At 46.6% G+C, this 27,618-nt stretch overlaps 3 protein-coding genes and 3 non-coding genes across 15 annotated transcripts in view; 2 read left to right on the top strand and 4 right to left on the bottom strand.

The window, feature by feature from the left end:
- IL23A (interleukin 23 subunit alpha) overlaps positions 1–27,618 on the top strand; it is a 32,988-nt gene that overhangs the window by 4,073 nt on the left and 1,297 nt on the right. Inside the window, exons 2-4 of one of the 5 annotated variants that reach the window (XM_059886294.1) lie at positions 21,992–22,064; positions 23,293–27,221; positions 27,441–27,542. In XM_059886294.1, coding sequence (XP_059742277.1) covers positions 27,054–27,221; positions 27,441–27,542 — 270 coding nt within the window. In that variant the 5' untranslated portion in view covers positions 21,992–22,064; positions 23,293–27,053. Of the gene's footprint in view, positions 1–21,991; positions 27,222–27,440; positions 27,543–27,618 lie in introns of those variants that run through there. The other 4 variants (XM_024991618.2, XM_059886295.1, XM_059886293.1 and 1 more) reach the window with 4 other exon arrangements.
- Positions 4,198–7,210, bottom strand: CNPY2 (canopy FGF signaling regulator 2). The gene is made up of 6 exons (NM_001075267.2): positions 7,135–7,210; positions 6,398–6,510; positions 6,138–6,253; positions 5,144–5,347; positions 4,886–4,982; positions 4,198–4,360 (listed from the first exon to the last, which is right to left on the bottom strand). The coding sequence occupies exons 2-6, from the start codon at positions 6,483–6,485 to the stop codon at positions 4,317–4,319; spliced, it is 549 nt and encodes a 182-aa protein (NP_001068735.1). The 5' UTR covers positions 6,486–6,510; positions 7,135–7,210; the 3' UTR covers positions 4,198–4,316.
- On the bottom strand, positions 7,011–7,076 carry MIR12054 (microRNA mir-12054). The gene has a single exon (NR_162430.1). It is a non-coding gene; the product is annotated as a microRNA mir-12054 (primary transcript).
- Positions 9,419–23,321, bottom strand: PAN2 (poly(A) specific ribonuclease subunit PAN2). 6 transcript variants are annotated; one of them, XM_015471118.3, is made up of 26 exons: positions 23,175–23,321; positions 22,119–22,521; positions 19,269–19,438; positions 19,037–19,157; positions 18,819–18,896; positions 17,957–18,224; positions 17,200–17,542; positions 16,904–17,000; positions 15,941–16,060; positions 15,609–15,728; positions 15,206–15,334; positions 14,878–15,077; positions 14,645–14,781; positions 14,400–14,506; positions 14,087–14,185; positions 13,896–13,969; positions 13,642–13,789; positions 13,048–13,200; positions 12,869–12,928; positions 12,555–12,645; positions 11,832–11,989; positions 11,592–11,735; positions 11,282–11,461; positions 11,063–11,156; positions 10,589–10,786; positions 9,419–10,089 (listed from the first exon to the last, which is right to left on the bottom strand). In XM_015471118.3, the coding sequence occupies exons 2-26, from the start codon at positions 22,398–22,400 to the stop codon at positions 10,055–10,057; spliced, it is 3,606 nt and encodes a 1,201-aa protein (XP_015326604.1). In that variant the 5' UTR covers positions 22,401–22,521; positions 23,175–23,321; the 3' UTR covers positions 9,419–10,054. The 6 variants fall into 6 exon arrangements, with proteins under 6 accessions (XP_015326604.1, XP_024847764.1, XP_005206705.1 ...); XM_024991996.2 differs by having other exon boundaries at positions 14,645–14,778; XM_005206648.5 differs by having other exon boundaries at positions 13,057–13,200; positions 14,645–14,778.
- Positions 13,514–13,587, bottom strand: TRNAE-UUC (transfer RNA glutamic acid (anticodon UUC)). Its single transcript has one exon. It is a non-coding gene; the product is annotated as a tRNA-Glu (tRNA).
- On the top strand, positions 24,468–24,538 carry MIR2432 (microRNA mir-2432). Its single transcript, NR_030900.1, has one exon. It is a non-coding gene; the product is annotated as a microRNA mir-2432 (primary transcript).

Genomic DNA, 27,618 nt, shown 5'->3' with positions numbered 1-27,618 from the left:
TACTTAAATAGGTAATAACTAAAATTTGTTGAGTGCTTACTATTTCCAGATACTGTGTAAATGTGGCACATGCATTACCTTAACTGATCCTCACAACTCTAAGGGATGTAGGTAATAGTAGTATCTTTACATAGGAGGAACCCAAGGTTTAGATAAAGTATCCCACTCAGGATCATAGCTTATAATTGGCATTGCTGGAATTCAGACCTAGGTTGGCCTCACTCCAGAAGCTGTATTGTAACTACTAAGCTGTATTGTTTATATGATGATGACTGTATATTATCAGCTGCAACTCAGGAAGGGGACTTTGAGTCATTGTTAACTGTCTCTTGGGCACATTAGCTCAGTGGTATGTTTAAAGATATTTTAAAAGATAAGAACTATAGGGAATTCCCTGGGGTTCAGTAATTAGGACTCCACACTTCCAATGCAGGGGGCAGGGGTTTGATCCCTGGTTGGGGAACTAAACAAACAAAAAGATAAAGAACTATAGTCTCATTCATCCTGTAAAACCTTTGTACACTCATACCTGAAATACATGATAAATGATGACCTTCCCAGTATACAGGTAATAAAGGTAGGAGAGACAAACATTTAGCACCTAAGAAGACTAGGGGGATAGAATGGACTTCTTACAAGGAATAATCAGGCTGGAAAAAGGCTGAAAAGTGGATACAGTGCTTTTTCACTGTACATTATTAGATTCAGAGGGCTTGCATTCAAACTTGAAGGTAGTTTTCAAACAAATAAAAGAAGTACTACTTTACAGAGCCACTAGGGACTATATGAAGACTCCACTGGCCTAGGCATGAGGTGATCACTGGGGATGAAGCCTTGGCTACCGCAACCCTCTTTGAGCTTGTTTTCTGCATCTGCAAAATGGGAGTAATATCTAGTATTTCTTAGAGTTATAAAGATTAAATAAGTGTGTTATATAAGTAAAATATTTATTTTTCCCTTATTATTCATTTTTGTCTTATATTTAAAGGATTTTTGTTCCTGCTTAGAATCCTTTTACAGCAAAAAAAAAAAATCCTCTAAAACATAGACTAGATTTTCACACAATACATTTTCCTAGTCACCCTGGATCTCATTTAACACTGTCTTTGGGAATTCCCTGGCAGTCCAGTCACTGCCAAGTACCTGAGTTTGTTTGGGGAGCTAAAACTATTATCAGTTCAGTTCAGTCTTTACGACCCCATGGACTGCAGTATGCCAGACTTCCCTGTCCATCACCAACTCCCAGAGCTTACTCAAACTCATGTCCATTGAGTTCGTTATGCCATCTAACCATAGCATTCTCTGTCATCCTCTTCTCCTCTCACCTTCAATCTTTCCCAGCATCAGGGTCTTTTCAAATAAGTCAGCTCTTCGCATCAGGTGGTCAAAGTATTGGAGTTTCAGCTTCAGCATCAGTCCTTACAATGAATATTCAGGACTGATTTCCTTTAGGATGGACTGGTTAGATCTCCTTGCTGTCCAAGGGGCTCTCAAGAGTCTTCTTAAAATCCTGTAAGCTTCACCAAACCAAAAACAAAAGAAACAAGGCTATCACATTGTCTTTGGGAATGTTGCATTAAATGCTAACATTTTTCTGATAAACTCATTTAGAAGGCATGTAAAATTTAGGGTGTAACCATATAATATGAGGTTGAGTATGAAAGTGAAAAGTCAAAGTGTGAGTCACTCAGTTGTGTCCAGCTCTTTTTGCGACCCCCTGGACTGTAGCCTACCAGGTTCCTCTGTCCATGGAATTCTCCAGGCAAGAATACTGGAATGGGTTGCCATTTCTTTCTCCAGGGGATCTTCCCAACCCAGGGATCAAACCCCAGTCTTCTACATTGCAGGCAGATTGTTTACTGTCTAAGCCACCAGGGAAGGCCAGGGTTGAGTATATGCTCTACCAAATACTAGGCTAGAATAGTTTTAGTAGCCTCCAGAAAGGTTCAGAAAAATTCATGGGTTCCTTGTGCTAACCTGTGGTACGAATTGAGAGATAAGCAAAATATATCCTCCTGACCTTCTGAGGATCAAGTCAAGGATGATAAGATCCACTCTTTCCCATATGAGACACATGCCTGTGTCCCAGTGGCAAAAACTCTTGGTCTGGAACATTCTTAACAGCTGTACCTTGACAAACTAATGAGGCACATCACAAGTAACTTGTTTTATTTATTTAAATTTGTAAATATCTTTTTGGTGTGTAAATTAGAAGAGTTTTGAGTTCCCCATAAGAGTACTCTCACTTATGTTTCTGAGAAACTTTCTGGTGGAAGAGGAAGAACTTTTCAGACTGCAAGCAGACAATGGACAGAATCCTGGGGATACTCATAGGGGAATGAAGCATGTGAACATTATTCACCTGCATCACAGAAGACATAATGCTTAGTAGTAACAGCTAGAAAAGTGATTTGACAGGATACATTTCTTATGACTGATGAGAGAAAGAGTTAGCACTTGACCCTGAATTTAGTTGTCAACTAGTATCAGGGTGCTTGCTCTGAGCTAGTTAGATTTCATAGGGATTTCTGGTACAAGAAAGCTTTGCTGAACATGTGCCAGGCTTAGTGCAAGGTATGAAGAGGGGAAAAAAAGACTTAATACAGAAGCTACTTCACAGCTATATTAGATCAGTTGACATTTGGGAACATTAGCTTATAGATTTGGTTTTGCCACTAAATACAGAACTTGAGGACCTGTGGTTTCTGTGGGCCTCAGTTTCTTTATCGGTAAAATCAGTTACTTCATCTGCAGAAGTGAACCTGCAAGATGACCTTGGGGGTATCTATGACCTCCAAGGGCCCTTAGATTCTAAAGTGCTTAGTTTAAAAAGTCTTTGAAATGGGGCTTTCCCTGGTGGTCCAGTGGCTAAGACTCTGCGATCCCAATGCTAGGTACCCCATTCAATCCCTGGTCAGGGAACTAGATCCCATATGCTGCAGGTAAAAGTTCCCACAACTAAGACCCTGCACAGCCAAATAATTTTTAAAAAGTCTTTGAAATGTAATAAACCTTAGTAACAGGTGTTTCTCCCTGGGACAGATGTTCCATTCCAAACCCTGAGACAGCCACTTTAGGATCAGGGTGTTTTAGAAGCTCCTCAAAGAAGTATCCTTTACATTTTCATCCTGTGTCCCAGGACAGAATCTCTACGCACAGAAAGTGTGTGTAGTCCACACTGTAGTGTACTTATAGTCCACATTGGCCATAGCTAGGGATGGAGATGACATGTTGCTGTTGGCATGAAATCTGAAAGCAAGACCTTTCCTTCAATAACATTTCTTACCTCATCTCTCCCTATCTGACAAAGCCCTTACTTGTCAGCTGAGATGATCACATCCATTTGCCCTTTCCTGTCTGCTCTTGCTGATCCCTCCATCTGGAAGGGTACAGAGGATAAAATAATCCATTTCCTTTAGGACTGCGCTCTATCTTATGTTTCATCAGTATGAATACAACTAATTTCTAGAATCCTATACTACCATGAATGCATGCATGCATGCTAAGTCCCTTCAGTCATGTCCAACTCTTTGCGACCCTATGGACTGTAGCCCACCAGGCTCCTCTGTCCATGGGATTCTCCAGGCAAGAATACTGGAGTGGGTTGCCATTCCCTTCTCCAGGCGATCTTCCCAACTCAGGGATTGAACCCACATCTCCTGCAGCTCCTGCACTGTAGGTGGATTCTTTACCACTGAGCCACCAGGGAAGCCCTATACTACTATACACTTATTCATGTTCCCTAGCTTAAACACAGAGGTTCCTCTTCTCACAATAATTAGACTCTAAACACATTATATTGAGTAAGCACTGAATAAATGCTTATCCAGTTTGTTAGTCCATCAGGAATTTCAGATGACAAAAGAATTATGGTTCAGGCTCCTTCTACCTTCAGTTCAGTTCAGTCACTCAGTCGTGTCCAACTCTTTGTGACCCCATAAACCGCAGCACACCAGGCCTCCCTGTCCATCACCAACTCCCGGAGTTCACCCAAACCCATGTCCATTGAGTCTGTGATGCTATCCAGCCATCTCATCCTCTGTCGTCCCCTTCTCCTCCTGCCCTTCTACCTTAGCTCTATACAATTCCCAAAGCTTTTCCTTTCCTTCCCTTTTTTTTCTTCCTGTCTGGAATCTCCTATTTTCAAGCATAATGTAAGGGCCAATTCTGGGCATGAAAAGACAACACAGTTCATACTTTTGGTTTCATATTTTTTCAGTTCATTTCAGTAAAAACATAATATAAAAGGCATCGCTACCCTCTTCCCCTCCTGGGGGTGATCCATCAAGCTTGTCAGTCTGAGCCGCTCCAGTGGTTCATAGCTCATCATGGGATATGTGCAGGGCATGGTCACATAGATCTGCAAATAGCACATGACAGTTTCAAAGAAAATGCCACTCTCACGCTGATATATGCCACTATCAAGAAAATACCCCAAAACAAATTGACACACACCGACCACCATTTTTCGGATCATATGCTTTTTTTTTTTTTTCCACATCTCAAGGCATGTGGGGTCTTAATTCCTGACCAGGGATCCAATCCATGCCCCCGGCAGTGGAAGTGCAGAGTCCTAACCATTGGCCCACCAGGGAAGTCCCCCACCCCCCCGCATAGACTTTAAAATGATAAAACTCTCCCATCATCCTCTCCCCTCTATGTATCTCAGGTGAGGGAGCCACAAATTCTGAAAGCTGATAGGAAGAGAATGCAGAGGATCAACCCAAGTCCCTAAGCCATAAGTAACTCTTAAGTTAACTTCATAGAGTAGGCTGGAGGAGGAGGTGTTGGGGGGTGCTGGAGGACAGGGAGTGGGACACACACTAGAAAATGCGCCAGGTTCCACAGAGATGTGAGGACAGGAGGTAAAGTGACCGTAGCTTACCTGTTCGCTTACTACAAAGTTTGTCTTTAACATTGTCAGCCTCTCGGGAAAAGAATTCAATGAGTTCATCCTCGTACTCCTCCACAATGCTCTCACACTGTCAACCCAAGGGAGAAAGGAGTGAGAGAAGCCAGCAAGGGGAAGCCTCTGGTCTCCACCTCCAGAGAGGAGGAGAAGGATATGAACTCAAATTTCCACTTGGGCTCTCCAATAACTCCCCTAATTTTCAAGAATCAGCTACCCATTCCCATAGCTCACCGCGAACTTGAGGGTGCCACTGATGTCTGAATCAATTCGAATGCCCTGTAGGTCCAGTTCACTGGATTCTCCATTTCGGCCCACGACACGTACATAGTTCTTGCGGTGCGTGGAAGGGTCGATCTGTTCCCCATACTCCTTCATCCGGTCGCATACTTCCTCTAGCAGCTCTGTGAGGTGGGCCTCTGAGCGAGCATAAGGCACCTAGAAATGTCCTCAGCCTTGGGTCATATTCTTCTACCTCTGTACATTAATAATTTATACCCTTACTTTTCCTTCCAAATCTATCTTGAACAACCTACTCTAAAAAGCCTTCTCCAATTTAAAACCATTATGATTTGTGTAATTCTGAAGTCCTAGTGGCTCAGCAGTAAAGAATCTACCTGCCAATGCAGGAGACCTGGGTTCAATCCCTGGGTCGGGGAAGATTCCCTGGAGAAGGAAATGGCAACCTACTCCAGTATTCTTGCCTGGGAAATCCCATGGACAGAGGAGCCTGGAGGGCCACTGTCCATGGGGTCGCAAAGAGTCAGATACAACTTAGCTACTAAACAACAACAAAGTCCATTCAAATATGTGATCTTATTTTACCTCATTATACAAGTGGAAAAAATAAAATAGGTGTCTTTCCAAATTATAGATAAATGACCTCTTTGATTAACCCTGGTCACTATGTGTTCTCTTCCTTTGAATTTCTTTAATTCTTATGGCTGTAAGGTTATTTATTTATTTATTTATTTGGTATTAAAATGAGGCTAATACCTGCCCTTAAAAGGAGAGCATCAGACAGTTGCATGCACGCTAAGTTGTAACAACTTCTACAACTTCTACAAAGTATTAGGATTTCTGCTGTATTAGGGAGCCAGGGAAGCAAATGTATGGGATACAAGCCTCCAGCCTCTTCCAAATGAAACAGCCCAATCTTTTAGATATCTCATTAGTTGAGTTCTCATTCAAAGTTAGAGTGAGCTATTTGGGGGAACAGTCAAATTACCTCCACCACTGACTGGCTGCCATCTGGATTGATTCGGAAAGAGCCCATCTGAATGGTCTTCTTGGGATCCACCTGGGCAATTTCCCACTCAAGTTCATCCACCAGAGCCCTGCAAGCTGATGCAAGGGGGTAAGGGGAGAAAGGAATCAACCTAGGGGCTTCCACTCATCCTTCTCCCAGGCCTTGGATCCCATCCTCTCCAAGGCTCTATCTTCCCCATCCCACCCTGCTTCCTCCCATTTCTTCTTCTGTGCCTTTACCTCCACAGTGTAGATCCTGGCTCCTCCGGGCCCAGGTAGTTCCCAAGAGGGCTCCCAGAAGCAGGGCCAGCCAACCCCAGCCTTTCATCTTTGACGCAATGGGGATGCTCCACCTGGGTTTAAAGCATAGATGTGAGAAGCCTACTCCATTCCCCCGCCCCGCCCCGCCCGCCACGACACCCAGTCAGCCTCTAATCCCCGCCACCACCACCCCTCCTCATCCCTCATCCCAAGCCTACAAAGGCCTCAGTGTGATCTGGCTCTACTTTCCAGGAAATGGCCTGGACACAAAGGGGCTCCTCTGTTCCGGCGCTCGATGTCCCGGAGGCCCCGGGGCAGTGGGTGAGAGAGCAGGCTTGGGACTTGGGTCTTAGTTCCAGATACTACGTCGACAGGTGAGCCCTCAGATGTTGGTACTTAAGCGGTGGCTGCCTAGGATCACAGGGCTATGTGGCAGTCATGGGTTGGTGGCTGGGATTAAGCAAGGATGACAGGCACAGAAGGGCTGCTGGCAAGGAGAGTAGCTGATTCTGGCTAAGAGGTAGCGAGGTGGCTGACTGGCGAGAAGAGCACAAAATAACTAGGGCCTATTTGGACCCAGCACCGAAGACTGGTGCATCCCCACCTCCAGCCTATAAGCTATTCCTCCGTGCGGACCAGCCCCCTTTGTAAAGACCCCACCACTGCCTTCGCTCCAGTCCAACCCCGACCCTCAGTGCCACTCGGATCCATCCCACCTCTGCTCCCAGGGCCGCCGCCGTGGCCCAGGCACTGGAAGACAGCCGACCTCTCACTTTAGCTCTCGACCCTAGCACCTGGCTGCGGGGGAGCGGGGCTGTCCAGGCTTCTCCAGAGCGTTGCTGCGCGCTCCAGACACGGGGTGCCCCGGTGACTGCCTGAGCCAGCTCCTCGAGTCCTAAGTGGATTCCTAAGCAGGGCTCAGAGGCACTACAGTACGCGTCGCACACCGGAGACCGACCCCAAACCCGCCCCTCCAAACTCTCGCGCGAACAGGCAGCTTAGGAGCGGCTCCCAGACAGCAAGGACCCCGGTGGATCGCAGGACCCAGACTTGCGTGGCGAGGAGCTCCACGTGACCATCAGAGGTCAGCCGAAGAATAGGAGTGGCTTGAAGCAGGGTCAGAGCCTGACGTCGTGCGCGGAGGCGGTCAGGCTCACACACGCCAATCTAGGTGGGCTCGGACCTTCTAAGAGAAAGGTAATGCGGCTAGCCAGTGAGAATCCCTGGTTTTAATACCCGGGAAACTACATCTCCCAGGAAGCACCACATCACCACACTGATACTTTGTTAGTAGCTACAGGTTTTAAGATTCTTGGGACCTGTAGTTTGTCAGTTTCTCCAACTCACATTTTGCACAAAACGGGGAAACCATACTGCACCTCTTAAAAGAATCCGACCCTCGGGTTCTAGGCAGGCACACCAAAGGCCTAACTGCCCAGGAATGACATACTTCTCCAATATCCTGAATTTTGGACTTGAGAATTTTATCTTCATGGGTGAGACTTTGACTTAGTTTTTTCCACTTGTAATATTGGGTTTCCAAAAGAGTTCCTTTGGTTTGTTTCATGTAAGATGTCTGTAGTAGTGCTTAGTTTTCTTTAACTTCATTTGAAGCAATTTTGTTAGATTGTAGTGTGACAGTTGTCATATCAGCATGCACTAAAAATACTTAGCAAAATTGGTTAATTTTTGTGTAGCCATTTTACTATTTAAGATGAAAGAAGAAAGCAACATTTTTGGCATATTGCTTGTTTCGAGAGAAAAAAAAATGCAACTGAAACGCAAAAAGATGTGTGTTGTGTGTGGAGAAGGCGCTGTGATCGATGAAATGTGTCAAAAGTGGGTTGCAAAGATCTCGGCTGGAGATTTCTTGCTGGAGGATGCTCCACGGTTGGGTAGGCCAGTTGAGGTTGATAGCAATCAATCAAGACATTGAGAACAATCAATGTTATACCACGAGGGAAGACAGCTGACATACTCAAAATATCCAAATCAGTGAAGAGATTTTTTAAAAGAATCCAAATCAGACATTGAAAATAATTTGCACCAGCTTGGTTGTTTTGTTGTTTGGGTTCCACATATGTTAAGTGGAAAAAAAAAACCCAAAACATTACCTTCTTGGCTATATTTCCACATGCAATTCTCTACTAACCCTAATGAAAACGTTCCGTATTCTTTTTTGGCCACACTTGGAGGCATGCAGAACTTCCCTGGCCAGGGATCAAACCTGTGCCCCTTGCAGTGGAAGCGCAGTCTTACCCAATGGACAACCAGGGAAGTTCCAAAACCTTGTTTTTAAAACAAATTGTGATGAGCAATGAAAAGTGAATACTGTACAATAACGTGACACAAAAAAGATCATAGCACAAGCAAAATGAATCACCACCAACTACACCAAAGGCTGGTCCTTATACAAAGAAGGTGAAGTTGTGTGGGATGGGGAGTTCTCTATTATGAGCTCCTTCCAGAAAACCAAACAATTCCAAGTACTGCTCCCAGTTAGACCAGCTGACACCAGCACTCAATGAAAAGTGTCCTGAATTAACAGAAAAAACATAGTCTTCCATTAGGATAACGCAAGGCTTTGATGACCAGGCAAAAACTGTTCCAGCTTGGCTGGGAAGTTCCGATGCATCTGTTATATTCACCAGACATTGCACCTTTGGATTTCCATTAATTTTGGTCTTTACAAAATTCTCTTAGTGAAGAAATTTCAATTCTCTGGAAGACTGTACAAGGCACCTGGAACAGTCCTTTGTTCAAAAAGAAAAGTTTTGGGAAAATGGAATTATGGAGTTGCTTGAAAAATGGCAGAAGGTAGTGAAACAAAATGGCTGTTCAACCAAGTTATTGGTGAAAATGAAAAATGTGTCCTTTATTTTTACTCAAAAGCTGAAGGAATTTCTTGGCCAACCCAATAAAAAGCCAACACAAAGGAGAGGAGGCTGAAGTCAGAGAACCCCACGTGCAGATATTTCTAATGAAATAGATGACACTCAATAATATTTTTGTTTTTATTTTACAAAACATGCAGTTTAAAACAAGAATTTTAAAAAAATAGCAAGAAAACAAAACTTGGGACAGGAGAGTGGATGGAAGACAGGTTTCTCAGCTGTCAGCAGGAGTGAAGCCAGCAGCCAAGCTTTGTCTAGGACTCAAAGGCCCTTTTGGCAATGATGATGTTGGCAACACTGGTTTGCTGGGACCACCAGACTCTAAATGCTGGCCCCTCTGGGCAACCCTCAAGCAGCCAGACTTAGGCTAGGTCTTGAGTTTCTGTTGTATCCTATCAGTGTCTGGGACTTCAGTAGGAACTGAGCGTTTTGGTTCCAGGAGCTTCTTTACCTGTATATTAATTACCCAGGATAATTATTAAGAACACGAATTACTTTCTATCTGGGTCAATTCCAGGCTGTTTCTGGCCCACTATTTTGCAAAGGATGAAAAAGTAATCTGGCTCCTAGACCTTCTGCAACAATCCTGCTGCATTCCAGTTCTATTAATAGCACCATCTGTAGACCCTGAGCAAGTCCAATTCTGGGAGTATACAGGGTATAGCCAACTTGAGAACTCATCTCCCAGTTCTGGGCCACAGAACACTAAAGGGAGGGAGCTGTTCATTGGGAGAGCATGAGGTCAGAGTGCCAGCACTGAAGAGAAGACAGCTGCATCTGTCAGAGACAAAACCAAGAGCATTGACTCCTAAGGTGAGTCAGGAGAAAAAGCACCTGGGACATTTCTTATGAAGGAAAAATGCAGGAGAAAAAAAGGCATGGACCTCCCCCAAACTTTTTAGAATTGGGAAAGAGAAGGTTAGGACCAATAGAGAGCTTCAATAATAAAACTGATTTCTGATTTCACTGAATATTGGAAGGAATAAGTGCTTTGTAAACCGTTAAGTGCTTTCTATTACAAACAGAAGGCTGGCGTGGTACTGTTTTAACATCACCATTGTTCTTATTTGGCAAAGGAAAAAAACAGCAACCCACTCTAGTATTCTTGCCTGAGAATCCCATGGACAGAGGAGCCTGGCAGGCTACAGTCCATGGGGTTGAAAAGACTCGGACATGACTGAGCGACTTCACTTTCACTTTCATTGTTCTTATTATGGTGGCTATAATCTTCACAACCCACCCAGGCCAGTTTCCCCTGTCCCGTCCCAGGCCTTACTCTTGGGACTTGTCTGGCCCTCAGGCTCAGGCACCTTCCAGTCCATCTTTCGACCTTTCTCGTAAAGGCTCTTGAGAACTTTGTGGAAGGACTCAGGCTCAGTGCCATTTTTGCTTAGTTCCAGATACTTTCGGTAAAGCTGAAGGGCTGTGCGGGCATCCTCAATACTGTCATGGGTCTCCCCTTGAATCTTCAGGTCTAGGGGAAGCAGAGGTGGAATAGTTTGGGACCTAGTAAAGGAAGGTAAGAATATGTCCTCTACTCACATCCCCACTCTCAATAAACAAAAAATCCCTGACTGCCGTTAAGGGAAAGAGCCAAACACCATCCCTAGTGCACAAAAGGGATACTGAAGCTAATTAAATCCACCTGTAACTCTCACCAGTAATTTAGGGTTATCCCTATTCCCCTTGGCCTCTCACACATTTTCATGCTGTTGTTCCACACAAGGATGTACAAGGCAGAGGAACTCACCTAGAAAGTACCAAGCAAGGAATCGCAGGGAAATCATTCGTTTCCGGGGCATGTGAAATAGATAAACAGTGTCAAGGACTTGGTCCTTGGGCACCTGCCAGGGATAAAACAGTGGGATACTGAGTGCAGGGGATCCATAATTTCCCATTTTCCCAAAACACAATGTATACCCTGGGGGGCCCACACAAAGAAAGACTCTTAAAAGAGCCCTGCCCAAACCATGAGGTTGATGACCCGGAAGTCCTTTTGCAGACCGTGACCCACAAACTTGACTCCAATGTCTATGAGAAAACGAAGCTTTAAGTAGGTAGACTTTAGAGTTGTGAGGTGCTTAGAGGAAATCTTGGCATCAAGGTCTCCTGGCTTTATCCCTGAGTACTGAGTCAAGTAATCCACCACCTAGGGATACAGAAAAGGTCAAGTCACACAAGAAGCGAAATGCACAGTTCCCCCTGCCATTCGTCCCCAGGTTCTAGGACCTTCTGTAGAAGCACAGGTCTGTCACATTTGCACATCCACATCCTAATACCTGCTCCTGGGTAGAGATGTAGTCATCAATGAAGGGGATACCCTCATTGGGTCCCTGGCCCCTAACGCAGGTAATCCTCGCCACTGACATCTGGCTTGGCTTGATGGTAGACTTGGTGCCATCACTGCGCAGCTCTGCTTCTTCCTATATAAGAGTTCATAAGGAAACCAGAAAAATGCTTGTGACTCCTGATATCCCCAGAGTTATGTTCTAACATCCCACTCTTTTGGTCTTGGTTACCTCATTAAGGGTGACAAACTCAGCGTCCAGGCCCACCAAGTCCCCAACCTGTGGCATCTCATTCAGCATCAGGGGAATAAAAGTAGTATGTGTTTTCCGCTGCTTCCGTGCTAATGAGGCTTCAGCCAGCAGAACACTTGCCTCAATAGGATTCTTAACTGGAGGGGAGAATCCAGAAGACAGATGGCTGCGGAGAGGGAAGTGACCAGGGGAGGGAAACCAGAGTGGCTGACTACAGACTGGGTCTACACTGTGATCCCAGTAATCGAAGCATGTGACTAAAAAGATCATGTCTGATGAACAGAACAGGCCAACAAACAGGTCAAATCAGAAAATTATCAAGAAATATGCTAAGAAAAAAAAAAAAACAGAAAGGAGTGAGATTTTCACTTTGGACTTTACCTTAGAAAATCCAGAATTAAAAAAAAAGAAAGTCTAGAATAATATAGTTTATTACCACACACACACAAAAGAAGAGATCCTTACTTGGAGATAAGCTCAAAATCATAACCTTAGCCATTTTCAGATATCACCCCTCATCACCTGTTCCCATTACACCCTCAGGATCCCCAGCTTCTAAATTTAAGGCCTGATGAGCAGAATCACTCTACTGTCCCTGGAAATACTAACACTGGTTGCCAATCCTAATAAGCTGTTTTCCAGATCTCTTCCTGAAGATGAATCTTATTGCTCACACCCTTGGGTCTATGCTATACTACTTACTGTTCAGGTTGTATTTGGAATTAAGATTCCTTTTGATGTAATAAAGGATAGCAGGCACTTTCCAATTCATGTCAAACTGCACAGCTTCATGCTATAAAAGAAAAAGCACCTAATGGTCGACATATACGCCTTTCTTCCCCTTTATCCCAAGTCAGAGAGAAGGACTCAGGTGCTATATTTAGCTTTGCTAATGCTTTTTACTACTGAGGACCCATCCCTCCTCCTGAATCTGCCTGGCATTCTCTTGGGTACTGAGGATGAGGATGCCAGGGAAAGGGGAGATGCAAGGGGGAATGGAATGTGTTACAACTAACCTTATCGATAGGTTCAATGAGAAAGTCGTTGAAGAGATACCACTGCTGGTGGGTAACACCCTGTGGAGATACAGAGGATGCCAAAGTGATGGCTAGAGCATTCTGGCTCAGACTCAAGATAAGGACAGAACTGGGATTCCACTGTGGCTACCACCAGGAATATTCCTGCCCTGTATTACCTCACTCACCTCCTTGCGCTGGTGGTAGGTCTCTCCAACTTTGATGTGAGCCACCAGGCTGCCCCCTGTGCGTGAGTCCAGGATGTGTACCACAGTTGCCATCAGGTCATACACATAGACACCATGCTCTTCCTCTGCCCTGGCTGGGCCCCACTGTGAGGGGGGTACCCAGGCTGCTAAGCTAAGTTTAAGGGTGGGGAAGGAAGGGGAATGGGGATAGAGGACAGGGAGCTTGGGGGATGGGGATAGGGGACCAGGTTGGGTTCTTTCCATCCTAGCCCAACTATGACTCCCAGCACTGAACTGAGTCACTCTACAAAAGCCCATAGCTGGTGAATACTAGGCCTTATTCTCTTTTTCCCCCTATACTAAGGGAAACTAAAAGTTCCACCTTTCCCTTGCCCTGCTTCTGCCCCATCTCTCCCTTTTGTTTTTTGGTCATGCCACAAGGCTTATGGGATTTTAGTTTCCTGACCAGGGAATTGAACCCAGGGCCCCGGCAGTGAAAGCACCGAGTCCTAACCACTGGACCACCAGGGAATTTCCCAACCTTCTTTCCCTTATTCCCCCTCCTCTTCCCAGTTTTTCAACAACCTGCATCTCATCCCCATCAGTCCAATTGCAAACATCCAGCCCTTTGTTCTTGGTCATCTTCATTTGAATGGAGAAAGGAAGCCAGACATTCTTCAACTCCTCAATGGAGGGACACATCAGCATGCCCTCTGGACTGCCTAGTTCCTTCCTATCAGGACAGGAGAATTGGAAATTTGTTCTAAGGAGATCTGACCAGTGACAAGAGGGGCCACTGGGTAGTTCAATCCTTTGACCACTCTACAGACAATACCTACCAATCAGCCAAAGCAAACTCCTTATTCTTGGAGATTTCCCCACTATGCTTCTTTATTGCCATCTTGAAGGCAACCTGCACACAAGGAGAAAACATCCAGTTCCTCGGAGAACATGAATCATATATGGAGGTTAAAAGAGGAAGAAAACTAAAAAGTACTCCTAGCACCCTATTTCCAACCTAAGTCCTGACCTCAGCCTGCATCCTCCAGAAATCAGCTTCTTTCAAACTGTTCACCTCACAGTTGATGACAAGAATATCTGGCAGATGGCGGATGTTGCGGGTCTGGATCTGAGAGAATGAAACAAACAAGGAATGGCAGGAGGCCCACTGGGAAAGAAACCTGGACGGGAACAGTTTAGGCCTGGATCTGCTTCCTCCAACTGGGGTTCTTCCCACCCACTAGAGATCTCTGGATGGTGGTGCTGACCTAGTCTGTCCCAGATGAGACCACAGCTGAGTCCCCCATGTGGCAGGACTCTGGCCCAGGGCAAGCGCCACTCACCGTGGGCTGGTACTTTTCACAGTTGTCACACCAGGCCTGTGTATTCTGCTCCAGGCAGATGCTTCGCTTCAACACCTGAGCAAAGTCACAGTTCTTCCCGGTTTTATCTGAGGGGAAACTGGATGCTTCACTCCAGGTCCTCCCTATCCCCACCATGAACCCCCCAACACCCTTCTCCTTGATGTTTCAGGACACCTGGGGGAGCACCCCCCCACCCCGGCTGCAGGGTATACCACTGTTGCTACCCTCAGGGTAAGAGAGCGTGAAGAGCAGTGTGGATGAGGCTCGCACGGTCTCACTGCCACAGCGGCAGAGGCTGCAATTTTCCATCTCACAGCTGAACAGCTGCCCAATGACAGAGTCCCCCGATGAGCAAAAGCTGCTAAGAGTGGACAGGGCAAGATATGCACACTGAGGGAGTCAGGACACCCTTTTAGTCACAGAGGGGCCTGCCGTGGTGACTTTAACTATTCCATACCTGCCTCCAGCACCTCGGTAAGCCTGGGGTACTTCCAGCTCCTGCAAATCTTGATGAAGTTGCGTGAGAATGAAACGGTTCCACCTCTGAATGAGCCTGGCCAGGTTGCCCTTGCCCGAAGCCTCATCTGAGTCAGCCAAAATCAGACCAAGGGCTGAGGCCTCAGGAATGGTGCGGAATGCTCGAAGAAAATTACTGCCCTGGAATCCAGGAAGTGTGTCGGTGGAAAAGGGTTATTTCCTCTTCTGTGATTACTGGCAAGAGTGATGACCCTGCTTACTATCCCCCTCCTTTCCCCTTTTATTGTCCCAGGTCTCCAGGCACTGACCTGACAGGGGTCGCCTCGGGAGAGGTCCAACATGTGGAAGAGGAAGCCCAGCTCGCAGGCCAGGCAGAACTCCTTCTGGCAAAGGTGGTTCTGGATTAGACAGCGCACAGGCTCCAGGAAATAGAGCACCTGGAGGGAAGAGCAGGAGATCTGATGCGGACAACTGGCACAGGGAGAAGGAGCGGTGGGAAGGCTAAGAGATGGTGGAGAACACAAAGCTTGAGTCCACTGAAGAAGAGGAGCTCATGGGGGACTTGCAGGCTGTGGGGCAAGAAAGAATGGCAGAGGAGACTATAGTGGACTTGGCCACTTGGTTAGGGAGACCTGGAAAAAGAGGGGTTGAGGGGCCCAGAGAGAAGAAAAGCAGTAGCCATCTTCCAGTCGTGGGAATACCCAGCCTTACCTGGATCATGCAGTTACAGTAGGCATTGGGGATGTGGGGCTCCAATCCAGCAAACAGCGTCTTATTGTAGTGCTTGAAGTCAAAGTCCTCCAGCCCTAGCTTGGAGTATTTGATGGTCACCTGAGGCAGAAATAGTCTGAGCAAGATGAAGATGTCCTCAGAGCCCCCTAAATCTCTGCAGTAACCATAACCTTCCCCCAGACCCTTCCCAAGTCCAGAGGGATAGGCAAAGGCTTCTTGAATGAGCCCTTCAATCCTTTCTCCGATGACCACCTTTCCCAGGAACCTGCCCCCACATCCCAGAGGGCCCCTTCCTTGGTATCCCCCAGCACCTTGCGGTACTTCTTAGAGACCATGTGGAGATGTGGCTCCTCTTCCCGCCCTATTGGTGACTCAGTGACCTGGCTGAAGCTGTCAAATTCACTGTCAGACTCCTTGAGTCGGTAAGGAATCTAGGGTTTTTAAAAAGAGGTACCCTTGTTGGATGTATAATGATCTTTGGTCCCGCCTACCTTTTACTCCAACACTGAAGCAATCACCAAGTCCCGAACCTAATAATTTCATGGGGTTTTCGGCATCCACCGCTGCCTTTTCATTCCCACTGCCATCACCCTACCTCATCACAGCTGGACGATACCGATGCTTCCACAGTGGGTCCCCCACCCCAATCCACTCAGTCCAGCACACCGCCACCGAGCTAACCCCCACAGCATGGCCTTTTTGGTGCACTGCTTCCGCTGTACACTGGTACGCACAAGGTTTCACAACCAGGCCCGTTCAAAACTTCATTTCTCATTGATTCCCAACACTAACAGCCGGTCCAACATGGTCCCTGTCAGTTAGACCTCCTGAGACCTCTACTAACACTGTTCTCTCATCCTGAAAGGCTCCCCTTACTATCTACTTACCCGTCTTTCATCCTTCCAGCTCAACACCCACCTCGTGGAGTATGCCCTTTCTGACCAGTCTAGCCTCTGACCAGAGTACCCTTTTCTCTCTAAACAGCTCTAACACTGACTGCTTCTAACATTCCTTTAGCATTTAATGATAAAGCATAAATAACTTCTGCCATGGATAGGTCTTATCTTCAACAACCAAACACTAAAGCTCTAAAGAGCAAGGACCCTATCTCTTATGTATCTGAACCCTAACACCTAGTATAATACTTCCAATTTAGTAGGCTTCAAAAACCTTTGTTGACTGACTAAAAACAAAAACTAGGGAGAATTACTAAAGACAAAGGAGAAACACCAATGGGCTGGGGCGGGGGCTGACCCTCTCCCCTCTGAACAAACCTGATTTCGCAGCCTGGTGCGGGGATTGGGTGCATAGCCGATGAAGCCCACCTTCTTCATGGTGCGCAGAATCTCTGCATCCACAGGCGGTGCTCGCCTATAATGTAGTATAGTTCTAGGGCTTGAAGACTGTGGTGTCTGCCCATCCAATTCCCAATCCCCAAGGGACCAGAAAAAAAAATACTAAGAGTAGACAACAATCAGGAAAGAAGGAGAATAATAACAGGGCTTGCCGAGACTCCTGGTATCTTGGCCCTTTCCCCCTCCCTCCTTTTGGCCCAGATGGGAGGTACAACCTGGGAGCTGGAGCAGAGTTGGCAGCAGGCCAGTCAGAGAGAAGCGTGTCAGTGGTGAGCGGGACAGGGATGAGGGAAAGAGGCAGTAGGTCCTGGCTCCAGTCCAGAGGCGGCAGTGAGTCCACGAGACAGGGCAAAGCAAACTCGGTCTCACGGGAGTACGGGTTGAAGGAAGGCTCAGGGGAATCAGTCCAGAGGTGCACACAGCCCTCAGAATCCCCAAAAGCGAGGGCCTGCTTGCTGGCTGACACATCAAACGTCATTAGCAGAGGTCCCACAGGATTCACATGAAAGATGTCTGCTGGGTTGGCCAGGCCTGTGGGCTCACAAAACTGGCACTGCCCTAGGAGGGAGGAGGAAGCCCACTGAGCCCTGGAAGGTGAAAGGGAGCCATCTTGTTATGCCCTTCCTACTCTCTTCCCCTGGTTCAAGAAAAGATGGGCCCCAAATCCATGCCTAGAGATAAGAGGAAATACCATCTGGTGCCTCCCATAAATCACAAGGAGGTTTGCTACCCACTGGAGACCAGTTCTCTAGTTGTCTGCCTGCTCTACCTGTATTTTTTGCATATGTGCTCTTCACATCCAGGGAGAAAATAAAAGCTCTAATCTCTTACCAAACCTAAGTGAGACCCTGAGACCCCTTAGAAAGGTTACTTTTTTCACAGCAAAAAAATTTCAGGGAGTACACTCCTTCTTGCTCCTAGATCCCCTCTTTCATTCATCGACTCTTATCCCATCCTATGTCCCCTTCATACCTGACTGGGAGATGATAGCAAGACGAGAAGTATATGTAGGGATGAAGCGTAAGAAGGCAGGATCCACGTGAACTTGAAGTGGTGTGATGGCACGCATCATGCGTAGATCATAAACTTTGAGGAAACGGTCACAGGCCAGACCAGTAAGGCGGCTGGAGAAGCCACAGGTGGCCAGCAGGTTGCCATGCACGTCAAAATCTGACAGGCTCCCTGAGAAGGCATCAAACTCATGTTCCACCTTAAAAGTACGGAGATCTCGCAGAGAAACCTGAAGAAGAGAGATCTTCGTTATCTGCCAGCACTGTTATCAGGAATAGGACCCACCATCTGCCTAACCCTGTGAGGCCCCTGCCAAAAGAACTAAGGCTCTACAATGTGTGTGTGCCAAGTCGCTGCAGTCAGCCCAACTCTATGTGAGCCCTGCCAGGCTCCTCTGTCCATGGGATTCTCCAGGCAAGAATGCTGGAGTGGGGTGCCATGCCCTCCTCCAGGGGATCTTTCTGACCCAGGGATCGAACCCACATCTCTTATGTCTCCTGCACTGGCAGGCAGGTTCTATACCACTAGCACCACAATACAGGCAATTAAAGCACAAAAAAAAAGCAAAAAGAGAAGCCAAGATCTGGAAGGGACCCCAAAGAGAACTTGTTTACCCTTTTGCCTCTAAGATACCCCACTTACCACAGAAAATATCAGGCTCAAAGATAATCTCATAGTATAACATGGCTGAGTAGGAACTCAATTCACTCCTCCCACCTCCTCAACTACTGAGCCCCAGAATTGAGTAAAAAACAGAGCCCAATCACATATCTGGTGAAACAGAGCCCCAAGGTGGGAGGAAAAATGGAACTTAGTCATTCACCTTGCCAGATGTGTGGCCACAGAAGAAGAAGCGATTCGTCTGTCTCATGATAGTGACTCCAGGTGTCTCAACTGTGTACTGTGAGGGAAGCGGGAGAAACCGGTGAGAATGATTCTTCCCACAGACCAAAGGAACAGAAAGGTCATATGAGCATCATAGGCATTTCCAGTTTATACTGCCCCCAATAACCTCAGGCCCTGCCTGCGTCCCACTTGTACCTTCTGAGTCTCCTGGACAGTGTTCAGGTCAATCTCTAATATGTGGTTCTGCAGCCCACCAATGAGCAGAGTGCTGCTGTCAGTCAGCAACAGGCTGTGCATATCTTCACTCTCATCCAGCCTGTGGGAGATGAAAAGCTCAGGGGCCAGGGTTTCCAAAGTTTCCAATCCTTTACCCTTCCCACTCTGTAAGGGATCCCCTTCCCCAGTCCAGAGGTAAGAAGCCACTTACAGGTAATCAAATATAATGAGGCCCCCTCGGGCCATATACTTGAGGTTGTTCTTGGTAAGAAAAAGGATGCCATTCTCCAGGCTCTGGATCTGGCGGATGTCGTCACTGCCATTGACCTGAAATGATGAGTAGCGCTCCAAAGTTGGGCCGAAAAATGATGTGGCATGGCCCTGTAGTGGATGAGAAGATGAGAGACACCCTGACTGGAGCGGCAAGGCTATCCCAGATACAAATCAGAGAACTAGACATTGCTCAGTTTTTCCTCCATTCTTGCCTGGCCTTTCTGGCTGGCAGTGACTAAGGCATAAAGCTGGGCACCAATCTTATATAATATGATACAGTATCTTTAAATATAAAGATATTTATATGTTATGATAAAAACACTGAGAATACTATCTTATGTTCATTTAATACTTCACAAAGTACTTTTATAAACTCTACCTCATTTTATCCTCACAATGACCCTGCTGAAAAGGTAATGCCTCAGTTTGTTAGAACAGTACTCAGAAGGTTAGGGACACAGGTCCAATCCTCCACTGGCCAGGTGGCAGTCTTGTGTCCCACAGTCAAGTCCTCATCTCCACAAGCCATCTGGGAAATGTGTACTGTGGGTCACAGGCTAGAACAGAGAGACTGAAACTCATGCCACCCTTGGCTCCTATGACATCATCCACTCCTGGTTTCTCTCCTGACTCTTAGCTCATATCTTCTCCTTATGTGCAACCCTTATGACCACTCTTGAAACGTGACTATTCCAAGCCCACCATCTTCTCACCCTACTTGTCTTCCTAATTTTACCCACTCTTAAGGTTTAAACATTCAGCTTAAACCGGATTTTTTCCCCTAGCCCAGACCATTGCCTCAAGTTTCAGACTTGTACATCCAAATACCTACCACATGCCTCTCTTTAGCTATTCCATGAGAACACAAACTCATTACATCCTAAAGAAAACTCACCATTTTCCCCCATTTCAATTCTTCTTAACTGTATTCCCTATGGTACCATGATCTACCCAGTGGAGTAAGTCACTGGTAGTCGACTTAAATTTAACTTCCTAAATACTTGCCAAATCTGTTCTGACATATAAATCTCTATAGTGCTTCATTCAGGGCTTCATCACATTTTAGGTGAACTACTACAAAATTCTGTGCACTCACCTCATGGAGTCCTATCCCATCCTCCTTAAATCAAACTCTATACTGCTACTTAAGCACTCCACCTAAGATGCAAACTGGACCTTGTCATTCTGGATAAAAACCTTTAGTGAACTAAAGAATCAAGTCCAAGCTCTTTTAACAGAGCTTATAAGGCTTTCCAGACTGTCCTCCCACAGACAACTGCATGGTTCCTTCCCTTCCTTCCAGGGAGATTAGAATGGACATCCTGGCCTGCATCCAGGTCTCCACTCAAGTGTGCCTTTATCGGAAAGCCCTTCCCTTGACCATATATCTAAAACAGCAATACCTCACATCTTTCAATACCTCAACCCCCTAACTCCACGGTACTTTTCTTATGGATTCTATTTTTCTTAAGGATATGTCATAAATATATTTCTGTTGCCTTTTAAAATGCTTATTCAAAACTGAGACTTCAGAACAAGGTCTGGCACCTAAAAGGTGCTCAAAAACATTGGCTGAAGAGAAGTCTTTAACTCTTCAGCTTCATCTTCCATTCCAGTAAACCCTACCTGCTTGTAGTTCCTGCACTGTGCAATCACCAAGCTGTGTACTAGCTTGGGAATCATTGTTTATTCCATTGCTTTTCCCAAAACGGAATTTCCCCCTTTTTCATCTGGCTCCTACGCATCTCTCAAGACTGAGCTCAGGTGTCACTTCCTTCTGGAGATCCTCTAATTCTCTTCTTTGCTCACCAACATCCAGTACGTATTTTCACACTGGCATTTATTAAGTTCATATCCCAAATTCATAATTATTAAGTTAAACACTTTTTAGTTTCTTTTAAAATGCCATAAAATTTAAAAAAAATAAAAAATAAAATAAAATGCCATAAAATTACATTCATATACTTGGGTTTTTTCCTTCATTGTCCTGTGACCTCCTTGAGGGCAAAGATTATGTTTTATTAAGCTTTATTCCCTGAGCCTAGTCTAGCAGTAGACAGTGCCTACTGAAATGAATGTATTACCAAAAAATTCACTCTTTCCAACAGAAAAACAATTCACATCCTATGGAAAGTAAATAAACCATGGACACCATGTTATTTCTTCCAAAATCTTTGGGCTCCCGAGTATACTGGCAATATGGATACATTTTTAAAAATGAACAATGATAACTGCTCCTGGAGAGATTAAAGTCAGCCAAAGACAAAATGATTCCATGTAATATGTGCAGAAACAGTAGTTAAACATTCTGTAATTAGGGAATTCCCTGCCTGTCCAGTGGTTAGGACTCCATGCTTTCACTGCCCAGGCCCGGGTTTGATCTCTGGTCAGGGGTACTAAGATCCCCAAAGCGGCTGGCATGGTCAAAAAGAAAACATCCTATAATTATAAAAATGGAAAACAGAGGAAGAGCATTAGAGACTGTATTCAGATGGCTATAGACTAACTGAATGCGTAGTTATCAAGATTAATCAAAGCATGGAATGGACAAATTGTGGAAGAAGTGGGATACCTTCTGAATAAGAACACCGATGTAATCCATCTCTACATTCTATGACTCCCTCCTTCTCCCTCCCCTCCCTTCCTCTTGGCTTGATTTAGAAACCCAGCTAACTCCATCACCTCAACTCAGTTCTGGCTCCCTGCAAAGCAGTTGTTCTTGGGCTAAAACCAGGTAAGAGACCCCCAATATCTCCTTTCAGCCCTTTCAAAGGGGTACAGTTCTTACCCCATGGCTTCCCACCCACAGCATCTCCTCGTGCAAGTCAAAGTGGGAGACGGAGACAGGCACACCCACTTCAGCCACCACACTGTGCAACTCAGAGTAGACACCTTCCATTATGTGCACTGACTCCTGGACTGGAAGAGCCTCTAGGGCCACTCCCTCCGGGTCCAGCTCCACGTTCTGTAGCAGACTCGGGTTCAGGTGGGCATCCAGGACAGGATCCAGGGCAGAATGCATGGCCGGGGCATACTCTGCAAGTCCAGGGTCCAGACCCTCGAAGTTCATGATGGTGATGATGACGATAGCAGCAGACTGACCCGTGTCACACACCCTCCCTTGCCACAGCCCCTTTGGATGCCTGACCCAATCAGCAGGACATCACTGGACCTAGAATGGACATCCTGACCTGCAAAGGGAAAGAGGGAGCTAAGTCACGGGTAGGCCCAGGTACTTGTATTGAGTGTGTTCTAGGTTTTACTGGCAGGACGGAGACAAGGCAGGCAGAAGATGTAAGAATACAAGGCAGGGGATGAAACAGGCAGGAAGGTAATCGGCACTGGGGTAGAGGTGGGAGAAGGTGTTGTCCCTTGCTCTTCTCCTCTAAGGTACTCTGAACTCCCAGGACCCCACTAGTTAACTTAATCCCTGACTTCCTTTTCACCCTCCTTCAGGGCTGCTCACTTGCCTGGTTCATCCCTGAACCATCAATGTCAGGAGCAGCAACTGTGGGGGTAGGGGTTAGGTAGAGGTGGGTAAAGTGCTTGTTTCCCAGAATTAGGGATAGGGGTAGACGGTTGAAAGGGCAGAACAAGGTAAGTCAGTTTCCCAGAATCCTCTGCAATGCTACCCAGGATTCGCTAGGGGAAAATAAGACTGGCCAGTTACCCACAGTTGGGGCGGGGGGTAGGGGGACGTGAAGGAAATAACTAGTTACCCAGAATTCTCTGGGGGAACCAGAAAAATCAATTACCCATAATTCTCCCTCGGCGGCGGGGAGGGGAGGGATTAGGGCAGGGGTCAGATGTGTTCCTGGGATGCTTACGGGGATTAGGTCATTACCAAGATTTCTCCATGGCGGATATTTTGGAGCGCGTGGAATTAAAACGAGTAGGGGGAGAGCAAGCGCCGTCAGCTCCGCGGGAAATTCCAGTTTCCCCACTTCTCCCCCGCGCCTCAGGTTCAACCAAACTCTACGACGGAAACGGCGTGCACTCCCAGTCTCAGCTTCCAATTAGGAAGGGCGAGAGGCTTACCTTAGCCAATCGGGAGCAGCCAGGTACAGCCGGACCCGCGAGAAGACGTGTGACGCGCGAGCTGAGCAAAACAAGACCTACGGGGCGCGGATAGGGACAAACGGAGTCAGAACCTTGTCCCAGTTCGGTGGTGGTAGAGTAACCGTTGTCTTATTTAAGCCTTCTTTAAAAGAAATTAGAAAGCCCCAGGCTTGGAGCCCGAACTTTCAAGCTCTGTATATCTCCAGACTAGAGTAAGGGGAACCCAAAAGCAAAGCACTGGGAATCGATTGCTGGATATTCCCATTATGGCCCAGTCCACCCCCTTTCCCCGTGGTACTCTTGTGAGCACTTCGCCAACTCCGACTTGTTACTCCTGAAACTTGCCGGCATTTCCTATCATTTTCAGGCATGGGAGAGAAAAAAGGAAGCGGGAGGCAGCCTCCTAACATGGCTCAAGTAGCTGCATCTTCTACGATTCTAAAGGCAACCATCTGAAACTCCCATCTGTGATTATTGCCTCCCCAGAGTCACCGGTAATATTTCCAGGGAACAGGACCCCTCAGCTATAAAATTCCCCTAGCTCGTGGAGCAGGACATTATTCCTCAGGGGGCAGGACATGGCAAATTGAGACGTTTGCCTTCCCCAGACTTAACAGATTTAGTGTCAACACTTACTCAGGGATTCTTGGGGTATAACTCTGAGCTTGAACTGCTTTGGAATAGATCCAGAATGTTAGATGTCTGTAGGGTATTTTAGTTCAGTTTGTAAAGGCCACATAAAGGGCAGCGTTGATGGGATTCCTGATAGAGAATACAGTTTTAAAGCATCTCAATGTGGTGGTGGTGGTTAGTCGCTAAGTCCTGTACGACTCTTGCGACCTCATTGACTATAGCCCTCCAGGTTTCTCTGTCCATGGAATTCTCCGGGCAAGAATACTGGAGTGGGTTGCCATTTCCTTCTCCAGGGGATCTTCCCAGCCCAGGAATCGAACCCAGTCTCCTGCGTTGCAGGCAGATTGTTTACCGACTGAGCTACAAGGGAAGTCACCATCTATGGACCTCTGAAATCAGATCAGTTTGAGAGACCCTCTGAGTTAAACATGTTTTTCTCTCGGTCTATGACCTCTAAGTCTAGAACCCCTCTGATTCAGGATTCTCTGAGTCAGGATTCTAGGCTTAGAGGTCATAGACCAAGAGAAAAGCACATTTAACTCAAGAGGGTTTCTCAAACTGATCTGACTTCAGAGGTCCCTAGATTTAAAATCTTGTAAAAAAATGTGTGCTGAGTAATAGGGACAGTTCCTACACTTTGAGAAATTTCCATATTTAGGTCTCAAATTAAGAAAGACTTAACAGGGATTTCCCTGGTGATCCAGTGGCCAAGACTCTTCGCTCCCAATGCAGGGGCCTGGGTTTGTTCCCTGGTCAGGGAATCCCAAGATCCCTAATGCTGCAACTTAAGAATTTGCATGCCTCAAGGATCAAAGATCCTTGCCAGAACTAAGACCCAGTGTAGCCAAAAAAAATTTTTTAAGACTTAACAGTGAGAATTACAAGGCCTGAGATACCAGCAACATCAGGCTAAAAGAGCTACTTTATTAAGATGCGTGGTGTCCCCTCACAGCATCCAATATAATAGAATGAGAATGCAGAATCTGGTCTATGTGGTAATTCTGGCCATTTAATAGTGATCTTAGGTAAGTTACTTATCTTTGCACCTCAGTTTCCTCATTTGTACCCATCTCATTGGGCTGTTGTGAAAATTAAATGGGTTAATACATGAAAAGTGCTTAAACCAAGTATTTGGTATAAAGTGAGAGTTGGATAGAAGCCATCATTACTAACCACCTGGGGAAACTTCAACTGGATTTGGTGTCCAGGCATCCAGCTGGAAAGGCCTGCTTGGGAGTATCTTGTCAATTTAATTTGCATAACGGTTGAGGTCTTGCTGACGTCATGGTCTCCTTGCAGCTCCAGGTCAGATATAGTCCTGGAAGTAGTTCCTGTCACACAACAGTCCCACAGTCACCCCACCAACCTTGCTTCCTACCCAACTCCCAAAGCACCAGGAAGTGAAACAAAGCCCCGTGCTTCCAGCTCACCCTTGTCCCTCTCATCCCATCCCCCAGAGTTCCACTTCCTCCTCTTCCTCCTTTTCACCTTCGATCTCTTATCCTAAACGGCTCCCAGAATGGGAACTAGAGGTGGGAAAAGCGTGGAAGACATACAAAAGTGAGGTGAGCTCCCCTACCCTACTCCCAATTTCCTTATTTCATGCATATCCATCTTTCTCAGAAGGCAAACCATTTCTCACTCAAACTGAGATAACTTCTCTGAGGCTGGAAATATTTTATCCCAAGGGTGGATTTACCACAGGATCACATTTGAATCAGAAATTTCACTGGGCAGTTTTGAATAGTACTAAGGGAACGGAGACCTCTCTCGAGGGTAAGTTTCTCAGAGAAAAAGGGTCAACCTCTTGGAAAGGCTTTGGGAGCCATCTGTGTGGTCATCCATGGCCTCATTCTGACGTCCAGATTGTCCTGGGACCCTCCACTGGGGTGGGGACAGTCCCAGGTTTGGGCCACCCTCCACTCCCACGCCCAGCCTCACAGTCTCAGCTGTTTCACTGAATGTTGCATCAGGGATGGTGATGAAATCAGTATCAGCGGATTTTACCCATGGATGCAACAGGCTGAAGGACCAGCCAGGGTCGCTGACACAGTGCACCTTCAACTATCCAGAACCCTGGACTTTCTAGCCACGGTGAAGGGCTCGGTGCTGGAATATCTCCAGTTGGATTTCTAGACCTCACTTACACACTGATGTCCCCTACCCCCAAATCACCTGAATCCCACAGAGCCCAAGAAACTTGGGCCACTAAGGTTGAGGAATCAGATGGTTCTTAGCAACAGTTTTCTCCTCCCAACAGTCCCCCTAGCCTCCAGCATGAGGCCTGAAGTGAGGGAGCAGTAATACCTTATACTGAACAGATGTGGCTTCCCAGTTCACAAAATGTTTCATGTCCATCCTCTCCTAGTGAAAATAACACTTCCCAACAGAGAAAAAGAAGCCCCCTTATTCTTGGATTGAGGACATCAGGTGGGAACCCAGCTTCATTCCAAACTGATCTTGCCATCCTATTGGGAGATAAATGAATGCTTCTGTTTTGGTTTTTACTTAAGCAGGAGGTGAGGAAATTAGGTTTAAAGGGAGGGCTAATATAGCTTAGAGACACAAAAAGATGAGTGAAAGGTTAAACAGGAAGGAACTTGAGACTAGATTCATTTAAATATTTGCTGTTCCCACCCCTCCCCCTGTCTTCGGCCACTTTGATTCCTGGAGAGCATTACACAGAAGTCTCATCCCAGGCCTCCAGCCACAGCCACCACACGACTCATTTCCCCTGGAACTGAGGCTACTTACCTGGGCTCCCCACGGAGGGGGATGATGCAGGAGGGGAATCCCACCTGCTGTGAGTCACCTGCTAGTATAAAGGGCGGGTCTCACAATGCAAGGACCTTAAAAAGAGACTGAGACAAGGGGAGAAAATCTACAGGAAGCAGCTCAGAACCACGGTGAGCAAGAGAGAACCAGACGCACAGAACAGAGAGAATCAGATTCAGAGCAAGGGGAAGTGGACAGAGGTTCCACAGGGACTGCAAGGCACGGAGCCAGCCAGATTGGAGAGGCAGGCAACGAGATGCTGGGGAACAGAGCTGTGATGCTGCTGCTGCTGCTACTGCTGCCCTGGACAGCTCAGGGCCGGGCTGTGTCAGAGGACAGCAGCCCTGCTTGGACTCGGGGCCAACAGCTCTCACAGCAACTCTGCATGCTGGCCTGGAGTGCACACCTACCAATGGGACATGTGGTGAGTGGCGGCCCCTAGAGCCCATCTGAGCTCTCCAAGGCTATAGTGGAAGATGCTGTGGCCTGGGGTGGAAGCTGGAGGGTTGAAAGCCATCAGGGTAAGAGAGAACAGTGGTTGAGAGAACCCCTGAAGAAGGGATCCAGGGAGAGTAAGGGCCGAAAGGTCCAGGTAGGATTTGAGGGTACTTATTTCTTTACTCTTTCCACCCTTCCATTTCAGGATCTACCAAGAGAAGAAGGAGGTGATAAGACTACAGATGATGTCCCCCGTATCCAGTGTGAGGATGGCTGTGATCCACAAGGACTCAGGGACAACAGTCAGGTACAAAGATGAGGCTGGCCCCCAAGGAAGAGGGGACTGGAGATAGAGCTGGATACCATGGTGAATTAGTAAAAGT

This window comes from Bos taurus, chromosome 5, assembly GCF_002263795.3.
Source record: "Bos taurus isolate L1 Dominette 01449 registration number 42190680 breed Hereford chromosome 5, ARS-UCD2.0, whole genome shotgun sequence".
In the NCBI taxonomy this organism is placed as follows: domain Eukaryota; kingdom Metazoa; phylum Chordata; class Mammalia; order Artiodactyla; family Bovidae; genus Bos; species Bos taurus.
This window is presented reverse-complemented; position numbering and strand designations above follow the sequence as displayed.